At 30.6% G+C, this 15,548-nt stretch overlaps 1 protein-coding gene and 1 long non-coding RNA gene across 3 annotated transcripts; both read left to right on the top strand.

The window, feature by feature from the left end:
• The first annotated feature begins 8,814 nt into the window (after positions 1–8,814).
• Positions 8,815–9,326, top strand: LOC111371410. Its single transcript, XR_002698571.1, has 2 exons — positions 8,815–8,885; positions 8,972–9,326. It is a non-coding gene; the product is annotated as an uncharacterized LOC111371410 (long non-coding RNA).
• A 1,663-nt stretch (positions 9,327–10,989) lies between these two features.
• Positions 10,990–14,362, top strand: LOC111371409 (probable inactive serine/threonine-protein kinase fnkC). 2 transcript variants are annotated; one of them, XM_022993383.1, is made up of 7 exons: positions 10,990–11,108; positions 12,694–12,799; positions 12,885–13,017; positions 13,102–13,271; positions 13,348–13,618; positions 13,707–13,870; positions 13,969–14,362. In XM_022993383.1, exons 2-7 carry the CDS (start codon positions 12,718–12,720, stop codon positions 14,124–14,126), a joined length of 978 nt encoding a protein of 325 aa, XP_022849151.1. In that variant the 5' UTR covers positions 10,990–11,108; positions 12,694–12,717; the 3' UTR covers positions 14,127–14,362. The 2 variants fall into 2 exon arrangements, with proteins under 2 accessions (XP_022849151.1, XP_022849150.1); XM_022993382.1 differs by lacking the exon at positions 10,990–11,108 and having other exon boundaries at positions 12,185–12,799; positions 13,969–14,361.
• The last annotated feature ends 1,186 nt before the right edge of the window (positions 14,363–15,548 follow it).

Raw genomic sequence — 15,548 nt, 5'->3', positions numbered from 1 at the left:
AACTGAACCAGAAACATATGGATCGAGTACTTCATCCTCCCTTCCCTTCACGACCATCCACCTCAACCATCCAACGAGATTGCCTCCCTCAACATCAGCTTGTCCAGTCAGTAATCTTCCTTATATTAGATCGAGCATCACCACCCAAAAACTGTAGACACCATAATCGGGTGGTATTTAACCAAATGTACCAGCAAGAACAGTTGAAACAAGGCATCCGGGCTAGACTAAAATCTGATACTCGTGGTTCAAAGTTCCCATCCGATAGTACATTGCTTGTCTTCATGTCCCGGTGAATAATGTGGGGAACGAATCCATGATGCAGTAAAGCAAGCCCACGAGCTGAGCCAAGGCAAATCTTGAACCAGATAGGTTAATGATAGAAATCCAAGGAAAAATGGTGACATATGTGACAACGAATAAAATCAAGGACTTTTAATGCAATTAAGATGAAATGCGTTTATAAATAAACATGGTGGAAATATGACCACCTAAAGGTGTGGTCGAGTTGGTGGAGTGGGTGAGCATGGAGGTCTTTGATCATAAGTTCGATTTTCCTTACCAACACTTTTTCGGTCGAGTCTATTACACATGACTTGTATAGTACGGTTTACTGGTTGGCGTAGTTTGTAGGCTATTACGTCAGCCCGATAATTTACTCAGTGCACACTCCAAAGGTAATGACTATGGGTTCTCTTGTCATTAAAAAAAATAATAATAAAAAAATAAAAAAATAGAGTAGTGACGTTACCAGTTTTTTCTAACTGATTGACAACTTTTTAATTCTATTTTAGTATTCAAAATTTGCTCAGCACGCATTTGTATCCTAATTTTCTTTTGCTTCAATCTTATTATCAACCTTACACTAATTGAAACAATTTTTTTCCTCATGACACGTTTCGTCGAAAAGTCTGTCATGAGTGTCAAAAGACTCACTTGTCCATTATATTTTCAAATAAGAAAAACAATAAATATAAAAAGTGGGACAAAATAATTACCACTCATATCAAAGCAAGTAAATAGAATAATAGATTTTTTGGACACAATCGATCATTAGAGACTAAATATGCTATTTATTCTTATGCATAATCATAAAAATTTTATATTTTAAAATTAATATATATTTTAAATATATAACTATAACGAAAAAAATTTATGGCGTCCTTACAATTTTGAGGCCCTGTGCGGTCGCTCAACTTTCATGTCCTCAGGGCCACCTCTGCTAATTAATGAAGATTGAGGATAAGAAAACTACAAAAAAGATGAAAATTAGTGTGACAAGAAGAAAAGATTGAGAACTTTTAGTGTAATTAATATATTGTGCAATAAAATAAATAAATAAAATCTGGTATCAGTATAATTACGTTCGACCGAAACTAATTTATTAGAACTAATAGTACGCTAATTTTACAAATTGAGTAACAACTTGCTCTTTTTGGTAAGTCGAATATACAGTTAGGTTAGAAGATTGGAAACAATATTTCAAAACACATTTCATCTTTACACCTTTTTCATGCAAACAAAGTTCTTGTTCTATTTGAATTCTTCTATTATTATTTAAATAGTTCAATCAAAAACAGAATTAAGTCTATCAGAGCTTGAGAGATTTAAGTGTGATATAATAACAAGAACGAGAATTCATTATACAGTAGAAAACTAGTGACCACCAAACGCTAGAAAAATCAACAACAAAGAATTTGATTTTATTTAACTGATCCTTGTACTTTGTCGTATAACTTTTTGTGAATTATCCAATGTTTTTACCTCATACAAATATTTGATGAATCACTATGTTCTTTGTAACCATACAACCAATTTTTAAGAAAAATAACCGCCTCAGCTATATTTATGCTCAACAACAAACTCCTAAAGGAATTAAGAATCCGATCACTATTAGGGAATGAAAACTCATAAACAATTGTGAATATTTGAATAGCTAATACATCTTTAGCAATTTGAAAGGCAATCTTGTATTTATTTACATTCAATTAAGACTCATTGGTTAAATCTTCAAAACGACCATTTAATGTGTAATTTTGAATTAAAATCTATAATTAATAGTCTACTCAATTGTAATAAGCAATTGATGAATATGGTTTAGTAGGAATTCTTCGACACTTCATTCAATTTAAGGTTTTGCGTTCACACTTGCAATGAATGATGGATATTTGGGGATGATTTGATTGGGATTGATATCTATTCACTTAGGCGTTGAGTTTAATTTGATTGTGTCTAATATCAATATATTATTTTAACTGGATGTATTTAATTTTAATTTGGTTGAAACAAATTTAAATTAAATTATTATTATTATTTACTTTTTTTTATAAATGGTTTGCAAAGATTGAAACCTAAAACGAATCATTTCGAAACGGTTTGGTTTGGTTCGAACTTTAAACGTTAACGAATCCATGTGGATCTAAACCAACGATTTTAAAAAAGCAGTTTCGGTTCAATTTTGTTGTTGTTTAGCCCTAGTAAAATATATACCACATTTTTTTAATAAGTGCATCACATTTTAATTGCATTGTTTTTGACCCGTTATCGGTGTCACATTTTTGCCTTTAACTTTTTTTCACCATAGTATTATTCTTAACATTTCATTTATTAGCAAAGATAATCCTTAACGAAGATTTTCGTTCAAAAATTGTATTAAGGTGCTCTTGAACGAGAGATAGAATATTCACTCTCCATTTTGTATTTGTAATTTTTATTTTTATTGCTTATTCAAAATACAACTTGCAAACTAGTCTTTTTACCCATTAGTGAATTTTTTTAATAGAAACTGTCATTGAGGACAAGATGTGCTAATTGATGAAAAGTTACGCCCCCATTTGAACTACATTATTTTAAAAATGAAAATAAAAAATATAGTCATTATGGATCCCACACAAAAAATAAAAAGTCAAATATGGTTGCTTAATGTGATGGATAAATGTCATATTTTTTATTTTAACAATGAAATAATGGGGCTAAAACAGGGCCTTAAATATCCGAATGTGATGAAAAAATTGGAGACAAATCTAATAATGAATAAATGTTATAAATCTTTCATGCAATTAAAAAAAAATTAGCAAAAAAAAATTCCTTCACTTTACCACAACCTGTCTGGCCCTAGCCCGACGCTACAACAATTATCTACAACACACCATTGTCGATAGCATCTCTAAGGAGTTTGAAAGCTCACTCTAAAAATTATGAATGGAATTCAAGAAAAATAGAATTCCGTCTCTTATTTAATCGAATAACACCACCAAGTATTATACCATTACCACCATCATCCGCAGAATTAATGGCCTCCACCATCACCACTCGTCAATATTCAATTGGCAAATAAGAAAAGGGAGAATAAAGAATGGTGTTTTTCATTTAGAGTGCGCTATCAACAATTGATGCGGTAGTGAGTCTCGTAGTAGAGTAGTAGCTGCAACATAGACTCGTGATCATCAACGCTCTAAATGAATATCTTACATCAATAGCCAACATTTAAAAAATGGAATTTTTTATTTTGAATCCCCAAATCTTTATATATGTATATGCATCATATATAGATATAGGAATGATAATAGGACGAATCGGGAGACAAGTTAGCCACGCTGTGCATGTATAAGTAGATTCCCAACACAAGTGTGAAAAATTAAATAAATCTAGATTGAAACAACTATTAAATTTCGTGAAATAATCGAGAATTTTAAACATGGGCAAACCAGTTTAGAATTTGCTTGATGTTTGGTGACATCCATTAAAATTTTCCTTAGAACAAGAAAAAGAAACCAAAGAATGTACACCGTTGTACTATTATTAATAATTGTTGACTTGACGAAGTCCACCCACAAATTTATGAAACAAAAAAGTTAAAGCCGGCAAAAGGTTTTCCTTTCCCAGCCAATAGGCTTGACATCACTTTGGAAATAATAATGCAATCTGAGTCAAAAGCTAGCCGATAACAATTTCCCTGAATGATATCGTACGATGTTATTTACTTAACTTTTAAGATTACAAGTTTTAAGAACAAACAACTCATTATTTACATTATTATATTATTTTACTTATATTAAATGTATTCCTAGATATCAAGGTCTATCTCAAATACTACGGAACAATCCTTACCACATCAATGAAATAAACTCCAGTCTCATCTGGAATATGAATAACTTAAAAAAATATATTAAAAAAAAGTACTTTTTAAATTTAGCCATTGCATTTTTAATTATTTTGCTGTATTAAAGTTAGATTTATGCTATTAGATTATTTTAAATTAGACCACAATGATTTGTCGGTTTGTTGAACCGTTACCATATTTAAAGTTATAACATGTGACATTTACTATTTGGATTTGAATCTCTCACTTCAACTTTCAACTTCTCACAATAACTGTTGATCTCGATTTTTGCACGGATGATGTGGTCAACAAATCACGACTCTACTCACGTTCACATAATATATTGCCTGCACACTTGTATAAATCATTTGCAGCACGTGGCCTTCTTTGAAGGTGAGGGAGGTAGCTACATGCACTCCGACAATTATATGAGTCGCTAATAAGAATGTATTTGGGTGTGGGATGTGCTTAGACGTAAGCTACAAAGGTGTTCAAATATTGACGATCAACTCTTTCCATTAGCTCTTGTTGCTAAACGTGCTAATCCTACTTGGACGATAAAAATTGACGGCAATTAAACATGTCTTTTAGGTAAATGTAGCCTAATAACCATGACTAAATTAAGTAGCATATTTACTTGGAAACGTAAGAGCATCAAATTGTCGTCAATTTTTAACATTCAGTATAAAAAATACAGCTTCAGTTTGTAAACAAATTCAGAACAAACAACAAACTATAAACGATACAACATACATGATCATCAACTATGAAATTCAATAATTTTATTTTTGTACAAGACGTCAATCTCCATCTCGCAAATAAAGCTTTTACCCTATGACTTTTTTCTTGCTCTAATGAACTCAAAAAAAGGTCCCAGCTAGGAATTAAGGAAGCTTCTTCAATTCACTATTGGGTTCTTCTGTTCATACTCGTAAAGATCATACTTTTCTTCGTTACACTCAGTATTGTAATGTAGGTCAGATCGAGTAGAAGTGGTTAACTTGGATTTAATTGAAATAGAAAATATAGTGTAAAGGTTCTTTATTAATTTGTGTAAACCAGTCACTGTTCCTTTTTTTTTTTTTTTGTCTTTTTCTTAAATTCATTTTTGATTGTACATTTTATGGGACTTAACTTTTTTCTTTTATCAATTTTTCAGCCAAGAGATAAAGGAAGTTATCTTAACTTGGAAGTTATTTGCAAGTTAAGATATTGTTTTGCTTAAATCTCATTTGGTACCTTTTGTCATTTGTAAAGAGGTAATAGAAGCAGAGAAAAACGAGAGAAAGAAAAGAAAGGAAAGAAAAAGAGAAGAAGAAGAAGAAAGAAAGAGACAACAGCTAAACATTAATGAGTTCAGGTTCTTCAATTTCTACAGGTAAGCAATAGGTTTACTTATTGAAAAAAGAGGTTTGATTTTAAGGTTTAGGGACAATTTGCTTATATTCTAAGTTTAGCAAGAACTGAAGATTATTCATATGTATTTGAGGTATTAAACAATAATATTGCAAATAATAATGTATATTGGAATATTAGTGTTGAAGTGAAAATATGAAATGGATTTGTAAATCAGAACTTCAACATTTAAATTTATTGTGTGTATATGATGCCAATACTCGATTTATGATGTATTAGAGTGAGATGATGATTTGAGGTTTGATTTGGGTATTTTTAACTTACGAATTAGAGTTGAACATGTTATTCTGAAATACTTTATAGGTCTTATAAAAGTAACAGTTGATATTAATTTGTTGGGAGGATTTAATAAGTTTCAAATGAACTAAAGAAAATAAAATTTAGGATAGAAATTTAAGAGAAGTACTCTCAAAACTCAACTTTGATGATTTCTGTAGATCAAGATTTATCAAGTCAAAATTCATTGAATCTAAATTAATTGAATATTAATTAATTGAAAACTAATAACACGAAATTCATACTTGATAAGAAATTTGTAGCATTTATTACATATTGAAAAACGAAAAGTAAGGTATTATTTTAATAATTGAATTGTATAGGATTAAAATCATCCAAAAAAACTATTCTCACTTGATGTGATATTCAATATACTATATATTTTCTTCCATTTCCGTGCAAAATTCCCACATCGATTCTACTTCGAAATTTTGCCCAAAAAGAGCTATTTTGTCAAAGTTTTAGTGGAAGTGTTCAATATACAGAAACTGATGCCCTATTACAATAGTTTGGAAGCAGTGTTATTTTTGTCAATATTCTGATCTTCATGGATTTTTTAGTATGAAAATGTTTCAAATGTTGGGGATTTTGGATTAAAATAACTCATGTAAAGGAGTTACACGTAATTAGACTTTAATTGGGATTATGAGGTTGAAAATCAAAGACATCAAGTTATTTTTAGTTACTCTGTATTCCCAATGATAGTAATGACACTTGAGGCAACTCTACGAAAAGATACGATGTATTGGACTAGTATGAGATTCTAAACTTGATACTTGAATGTAAGAAGGTGGCGAAGATCGTACCATTTGACCTAGTTTGCAGTCTATAACTTGGTGAGCGAAAAACTTATTTCAAAAAATATGCATTCATTAATTGATATTAGTTCATAAATTTTATTTGGAGTGCTTATAATAAAGTATTTTAAGTTGCAAAAGTTACTCATTTCAAATAATTGAGTTCATAATTGATTTGAGAGCATTGATTATCAGAATAAAATGATTTTTCTAAATAAGTAGATCCTTTTAAAATTAAATTTAGTTCAGTTAAATTATTTCATTGTCATATTATACAAAACCACAAGAAGTATCTATTTAATTTTACCCTAGTCCTCATGGATGCGAATTTTTTTCAGAGTCTAAGATGACCCGCTCTGCACTGATATGAATGTATTTCTACAGTGTAACATCAGATATTGATGTTACTACTTCAATTATAATTAAATGGATTGCCTGTATAGGAGCTTTTTCGTCTACTTGTTTCTTATTTAGTGAGATGAAGCAATAGAGGAAAAGATGATGGAGCATAAACAGAGCCCCGTCTCTTTCGATCAAAGCAACCTCACCAACTGAATCAAGAATTTGATTACTAGTAGGAAATGCAAATTCAAAAAGAATTGTGAATATTTGAATAGCTAACACGTCTTTAGCAATTTAAGGGGACAATCTTGTATTTATTTACATTCAATTAAGACTCATTGGTTAAATCTTCAAAACGACCATTTAATGTGTAATTTTGAATTAAAATCTATAATTAATAGTCTACTCAATTGTAATAAGCAATTGATGAATATGGTTTAGTAGGAATTCTTCGACACTTCATTCAATTTAAGGTTTTGCGTTCACACTTGCAATGAATGATGGATATTTGGGGATGATTTGATTGGGATTGATATCTATTCACTTAGGCGTTGAGTTTAATTTGATTGTGTCTAATATCAATATATTATTTTAACTGGATGTATTTAATTTTAATTTGGTTGAAACAAATTTAAATTAAATTATTATTATTATTTACTTTTTTTTATAAATGGTTTGCAAAGATTGAAACCTAAAACGAATCATTTCGAAACGGTTTGGTTTGGTTCGAACTTTAAACGTTAACGAATCCATGTGGATCTAAACCAACGATTTTAAAAAAGCAGTTTCGGTTCAATTTTGTTGTTGTTTAGCCCTAGTAAAATATATACCACATTTTTTTAATAAGTGCATCACATTTTAATTGCATTGTTTTTGACCCGTTATCGGTGTCACATTTTTGCCTTTAACTTTTTTTCACCATAGTATTATTCTTAACATTTCATTTATTAGCAAAGATAATCCTTAACGAAGATTTTCGTTCAAAAATTGTATTAACGTGCTCTTAAACGAGAGAGAGAATATTCACTCTCCATTTTGTATTTGTAATTTTTATTTTTATTGCTTATTCAAAATACAATTTGCAAACTAGTCTTTTTACTCATTAGTGAATTTTTTTAATAGAAACTGTCATTGAGGACAAGATGTGCTAATTGATGAAAAGTTACGCCCCCATTTGAATAATGCCGTCGTCAGCATCTTTCTGTTTAATCACAAACTTGACAAATATGTGTTTAAGAAAGGTATTATCTACTTCTAAATAGAATAAAAGAGCATTTACTATAAATTTAATCTCAAGTAGCTCCCCTCTCGGTGCAGGTCAACGACGTTTTCATATTATAAACCTTGAGTGGGGCTTTTCCAAATTCATCAAGAAGGAAACTTTGATGGATCCAAGGAATGGATACCTTGTCAATGATACTTGTGTATTTGGAGCGGAGGTTTTTGTTGTCAAGAACGAAAGAATTAGAGAGTGCTTGTCTATCTTGAAAGCAACTAATTCCTATAAGCATGAATTGGAGGTTTCAAAATTCTCGGAATTGGAAAATGAATGGTATTCTGAAGAGTTCAATGCTCATTAGTGAATTTTTTTAATAGAAACTGTCATTGAGGACAAGATGTGCTAATTGATGAAAAGTTACGCCCCCATTTGAGCTACATTATTTTAAAAATGAAAATAAAAAATATAGTCATTATGGATCCCACACAAAAAATAAAAAGTCAAATATGGTTGCTTAATGTGATGGATAAATGTCATATTTTTTATTTTAACAATGAAATAATGGGGCTAAAACAGGGCCTTAAATATCCGAATGTGATGAAAAAATTGGAGACAAATCTAATAATGAATAAATGTTATAAATCTTTCATGCAATTAAAAAAAAAAAAAATTAAGGCACATTTCTCCATATGCATGAAGAACAAGTATGGAAAAGCAAGTAGCAAGCGTCTCGGTAAGAAAACAACTTTCTTCTGTTACTGAACTTCATGCTACTAATTGTTATCATTATATCTGCATTCAATAATTTTATTTTTTCAGCAAATCACTGGTTTTCGGCTTCAAGCAGCAGTTATGGATGGCCTAGTTGCATTCTAGTCGCTGATATAAATAACCCTTATAAAGGATTTTCAGTTGAAGATCACTGCATTATTGAAGTTGAATTATCTATTCAAGCTGTCTTGCGTGGTTTACCGTAAGATTCAATTTTCTGTAGTAAAATGGGATTTAAAGGGTTCTTGCTTACTAGATTCATGTTAATAGAAACATCCATGCTTAAACTATTGCTTATTTTATTTTGGCTAAATTGCACTCGATGTCCCCAATGTTTGCCTCTTGTAGCACGTTTGCTATCTCCTTTTTACGTCGCAGTTTAAGCTCAACTTTTTGTTGATTATCAAGTTTTGTTCTCAACGATCCGGGTCATGTCCTCCTTTTCTAGTATGTATTTATACAGTTTGAGCACGAGTAGCTAATTTTCAAATAGATAGGACAATGATGAAAATCCTATTTCGAAATTTTAATTCTATCATTTTTTTTTTCCGTGATTAACAATTTGTTATGGTCTTATTGATTTAGCCAATATTTGGGTTGATTTTAGTACCATATGGTTAATTTTATCCCCATTGTTTGCCTCTTGTTGCTCTTTCCTTTTTGACATTGCACTCTACAAAAGTTTTTGTTGATTATCAAGTTTTGTTCTCAACGACGGTTTCCATCCAAGTAGGCCGTTAAATAATTCATGTGATTATACTATTATTTGTCTATAACGTTAGATATATCAAAAAAGTATTAAATGGATAATTATAAGGTTATTTATATTCGCCCAACAATTTTCATTATTTGTTTTATATTTTAATTGAATTTAAGGTTACTTAATCTTTTCCCATTGTAGTGTATAAGTTAATTACTTTTTTAAACATATTTTTATCTTCACCAAGCAACATGTGCTAATTAATTAAAAGAAGTTTATGATTACAATAATGAGAAAAGATTGAGTATCTTTATTGCAATTAAAATGTGATGCACCAAATAAAAAGTAAGGTATAAATATAATTAATTACCCAAGAAAAAAACAAAATAAATTAGTCATCTTCCTCCAATCCACCGTACCCCTCATACTCACGTTCACATAATATATTGCCTGCACACTTGTATAAATCATTTGCAGCACGTGGCCTTCTTTGAAGGTGAGGGAGGTAGCTACATGCACTCCGACAATTATATGAGTCGCTAATAAGAATGTATTTGGGTGTGGGATGTGCTTAGACGTAAGCTACAAAGGTGTTCAAATATTGACGATCAACTCTTTCCATTAGCTCTTGTTGCTAAACGTGCTAATCCTACTTGGACGATAAAAATTGACGGCAATTAAACATGTCTTTTAGGTAAATGTAGCCTAATAACCATGACTAAATTAAGTAGCATATTTACTTGGAAACGTAAGAGCATCAAATTGTCGTCAATTTTTAACATTCAGTATAAAAAATACAGCTTCAGTTTGTAAACAAATTCAGAACAAACAACAAACTATAAACGATACAACATACATGATCATCAACTATGAAATTCAATAATTTTATTTTTGTACAAGACGTCAATCTCCATCTCGCGAATAAAGCTTTTACCTTATGAATTTTTTCTTGTTCTAATGAACTCAAAAAAGGTCCCAGCTAGGAATTAAGGAAGCTTCTTCAATTCACTATTGGGTTCTTCTGTTCATACTCGTAAAGATCATACTTTTCTTCGTTACACTCAGTATTGTAATGTAGGTCAGATCGAGTAGAAGTGGTTAACTTGGATTTAATTGAAATAGAAAATATAGTGTAAAGGTTCTTTATTAATTTGTGTAAACCAGTCGCTGTTCCTTTTTTTTTTTTTTTTTTTGTCTTTTTCTTAAATTCATTTTTGATTGTACATGTTATGGGACTTAACTTTTTTCTTTTTATCAATTTTTCAGCCAAGAGATAAAGGAAGTTATCTTAACTTGGAAGTTATTTGCAAGTTAAGATATTGTTTTGCTTAAATCTCATTTGGTACCTTTCGTCATTTGTAAAGAGGTAATAGAAGCAGAGAAAAACGAGAGAAAGGAAAGAAAGGAAAGAAAAAGAGAAGAAGAAGAAGAAAGAAAGAGACAACAGCTAAACATTAATGAGTTCAGGTTCTTCAATTTCTAGAGGTGAGCAATATGTTTACTTATTGAAAAAAGAGGTTTGATTTTAAGGTTTAGGGACAATTTGCTTATATTCTAAGTTTAGCAAGAACTGAAGATTATTGATATGTATTTGAGGTATTAAACAATAATATTGCAAATAATAATGTATATTGGAATATTAGTGTTGAAGTGAAAATATGAAATGGATTTGTAAATCAGAACTTCAACATTTAAATTTATTGTGTGTATATGATGCCAATACTCGATTTATGATGTATTAGAGTGAGATGATGATTTGAGGTTTGATTTGGGTATTTTTAACTTACGAGTTAGAGTTGAACATGTTATTCTGAAATACTTTATAGGTCTTATAAAAGTAACAGTTGATATTAATTTGTTGGGAGGATTTAATAAGTTTCAAATGAATTAAAGAAAATAAATTTAGGATAGAAATTTAAGAGAAGTACTCTCAAAACTCAACTTTGATGATTTCTGTAGATCAAGATTTATCAAATCAAAATTCATTGAATCTAGATTAATTAAATGTTAATTAATTGAAAATTAATAACATGAAATTCATATTTGATAAGAAATTTGTAGCATTTATTACATATTGAAAAACGAAAAGTAATGTATTATTTAAATAATTGAATTGTATAGGATTAAAATCATCCAAAAAACTAGTCTCACTTGATGTGATATTCAATATACTATATATTTTCTTCCATTTTCGTGCAAAATTCCCACATCGATTCCACTTCGAAATTATGCCCAAAAAGAGCTATTTTGTCAAAGTTTTAGTGAAAGTGTTCAATATACAGAAACTGATGCCCTATTACAATAGTTTGGAAGCATAGTGTTATTTTTGTCAATATTTTGATCTTCATGGATTTTTTAGTATGAAAATGTTTCAAATGTTGGGGATTTTGTATTAAAATAACTCATGTAAAGGAGTTACACGTAATTAGACTTTAATTGGGATTATGAGGTTGAAAATCAAAGACATCAAGTTACTATTAGTTACTCTGTATTCCCAATGATAGTAATGACACTTGAGGCAACTCTACAAAAAGATACGATGTATCGGACTAGTATGAGATTCTAAACTTGATACTTGAACGTAAGAAGGTGGCGAAGATCGTACCGTTTGACCTAGTTTGCAGTCTATAACTTGGTGAGCGAAAAACTTATTTCAAAAAATAAGCATTCATTAATTTATATTAGTTCATAAATTTTATTTGGAGTGCTTATAATAAAGTATTTTAAGTTGCAAAAGTTACTTATTTCAAATAATTGAGTTCATAATTGATTTGAGAGCATTGATTATCAGAATAAAATGATTTTTCTAAATAAGCAGATCCTTTTAAAATTAAATTTAGTTCAGTTAAATTATTTCATTGTCATATTATACAAAACCACAAGAAGTATCTACGTAATTTTACCCTAGTCCTCATGGATGCTAATTTTTTCCAGAGTCTAAGATGACCCGCTCTGCACTGATATGAATGTATTTCTACAGTGTAACATCAGATATTGATGTTACTACTTCAATTATAATTAAATGGATTGCCTGTATAGGAGCTTTTTCGTCTACTTGTTTCTTATTTAGTGAGATGAAGCAATAGAGGAAAAGATGATGGAGCATAAACAGAGCCCCGTCTCTTTCGATCAAAGCAACCTCATGGATAATCTTCCGAGTATTGGCGATGACAATGGTGAGTACCGTTTCATTCTTCCTAATGCTTATTTAACAGAGTGGAATATTTTTAATATAATTTGTTTTGTGTTAAAATTTGGCAGAAGTTACATTAGAAACAAGAAACTTTTCTCCTGCACACTTGTTGTTCAAAATTGAGTCATTCTCCTTGCTCTCAGAGAATGGTATAGACAAGATTGAATCAAGTGAATTTGAATCAAACGATAACTACAAATGGTATTTCTTGTTATCAACTTATCAATAACCATTTGTACAAAGCCATTCGTTTTCCGAAATTTTTCATCTAAATTTCTCTATTAGGAAGTTGATAATATATCCTAATGGGCGAAACACAGTGGATGGAGCCAATCATGTTTCTGCTTACTTGGCTGTAGAAAATGTAAGTAATCTGGAAGCTGGCTGGGAATTTAATGCCGTCGTCAGCATCTTTCTGTTTAATCACAAACTTGACAAATATGTGTTTAAGAAAGGTATTATCTACTTCTAAATAGAGTAAAAGAGCATTTACTATAAATTTAATCTCAAGTAGCTCACCTCTCGGTGCAGGTCAACGACGTTTTCATATTATAAACCTTGAGTGGGGCTTTTCCAAATTCATCAAGAAGGAAACTTTGATGGATCCCAGGAATGGATACCTTGTCAATGATACTTGTGTATTTGGAGCGGAGGTTTTTGTTGTCAAGAACAAAAGAATTAGAGAGTGCTTGTCTATCTTGAAAGCAACTAATTCCTATAAGCATGAATTGGAGGTTTCAAAATTCTCGGAATTGGAAAATGAATGGTATTCTGAAGAGTTCAATGCTGGGGATCATAAATGGTATATCTCTATGTGATTTTCTTGTGCAATGATACATCTTTCCTTTACTAGACCTTTCGATTACATTTTTTTTTTCTGGTAATTTTAGGAAGGTTAGTGTGTATCCGAAAGCAAAAGGTAATGGAGCTCAACCGGGAATTCAAGCTTCCATTTTCTTGCATAAAGTTGGATTTTCTTCAGGTAAAAAAATTAAGGCACATTTCTCCATATGCATGAAGAACAAGTATGGAAAAGCAAGTAGCAAGCGTCTCGGTAAGAAAACAACTCTTTTCTGTTACTGAACTTCATGTTACTAATTGTTATCATTATATCTGCATTCAATAATTTTGTTTTTATTTTTACTTCTTCAGCAAATCACTGGTTTTCGGCTTCAAGCAGCAGTTATGGATGGCCTAGTTGCATTCTAGTCGCTGATATAAATAACCCTTATAAAGGATTTTCAGTTGAAGATCACTGCATTATTGAAGTTGAAATATCTATTCAAGCCGTCTTGCGTGGTTTACCGTAAGATTCAATTTTCTGTAGTAAAATTGGATTTAAAGGGTCCTTGCTTACTAGATTCATGTTAACAGAAACATCCATACTTAAACTATTGCTTATTTTATTTTGACTAAATTGCACTCACTGTCCCCAATGTTTGCCTCTTGTAGCACGTTTGGTATCTCCTTTTTACGTCGCAGTTTAAGCTCAACTTTTTGTTGATTATCAATTTTTGTTCTCAACGATCCGGGTCATGTCCTCCTTTTCTAGTATGTATTTATACAGTTTGAGCACGAGTAGCTAACTTTCAAATAGATCGGACAATGATAAAAATCGTATTTCGAAATTTTAATTCTATCATTTTTTTTCCGTGATTAACAATTTGTTATGGTCTTATTGATTTAGCCAATATTTGGGTTGATTTTAGTACCATATGGTTAATTTTATCCCCATTGTTTGCCCCTTGTTGCTCTTTCCTTTTTGACATTGCACTCTACAAAAGTTTTTGTTGATTATCAAGTTTTGTTCTCAATGACGGTTTCCATCCAAGTAGGCCGTTAAATAATTCATGTGATTATACTATTATTTGTCTATAACGTTAGATATATCAAAAAAGTATTAAATGGATAATTATAAGGTTATTTATATTCGCCCAACAATTTTCATTATTTGTTTTATATTTTAATTGAATTTAAGGTTACTTAATCTTTTCCCATTGTAGTGTATAAGTTAATTACTTTTTTAAACATATTTTTATCTTCACCAAGCAACATGTGCTAATTAATTAAAAGAAGTTTATGATTACAATAATGAGAAAAGATTGAGTATCTTTATTGCAAGTAAAATGTGATGCACCAAATAAAAAGTAAGGTATAAATATAATTAATTACCCAAGAAAAAACAAAATAAATTAGTCATCTTCCTCCAATCCACCGTACCCCTCCAAACATTTCACTTGTTACTTTACCATCCTTTTATGCGGGGTCGACTAAAGGTATCCTAGCACCCACATTCGTTAATTTTGTACAGCCTTTAGGTCCTTTTTTCTAAGATCAAAATTTTTTTGGTCCAAAGACTCGAGGTTTATTAGAAGCCTAATCCCCGTTGACGGTCCACTAAGGAATAATGCTCAAGCACTGAGCATCAATCATGAAACAATGTTAAATCGTATACAAAATTAAAGAGTAAACAAAACTCAGAAGAAGCCCCCAGAAATCTCGTAATTTAACTTACTTGTTTATCAACATCAACCAAAACCTTTTTCTCTTTTTAACCATGAAAACACTCGAGGCTTGTTTGATTCCAATTTTTCCCAAAATACATTTTTCTCTATCTTTTTTTCAATCACATATTCTCCAATAAAATAATGTTACAAACAAACTCAAAAAAATTTTGGAACTTAAACAAGTCATCAGCTGTGATTCCACAGAGGAACCACAAAACAAAGAAG

This window comes from Olea europaea, chromosome 22 (assembly GCF_002742605.1).
Source record: "Olea europaea var. sylvestris chromosome 22, O_europaea_v1, whole genome shotgun sequence".
Taxonomy (NCBI): domain Eukaryota; kingdom Viridiplantae; phylum Streptophyta; class Magnoliopsida; order Lamiales; family Oleaceae; genus Olea; species Olea europaea.
The sequence above is the reverse complement of the archived record's forward strand: the minus strand, read 5'-3'. Positions and strand labels throughout refer to the sequence as shown.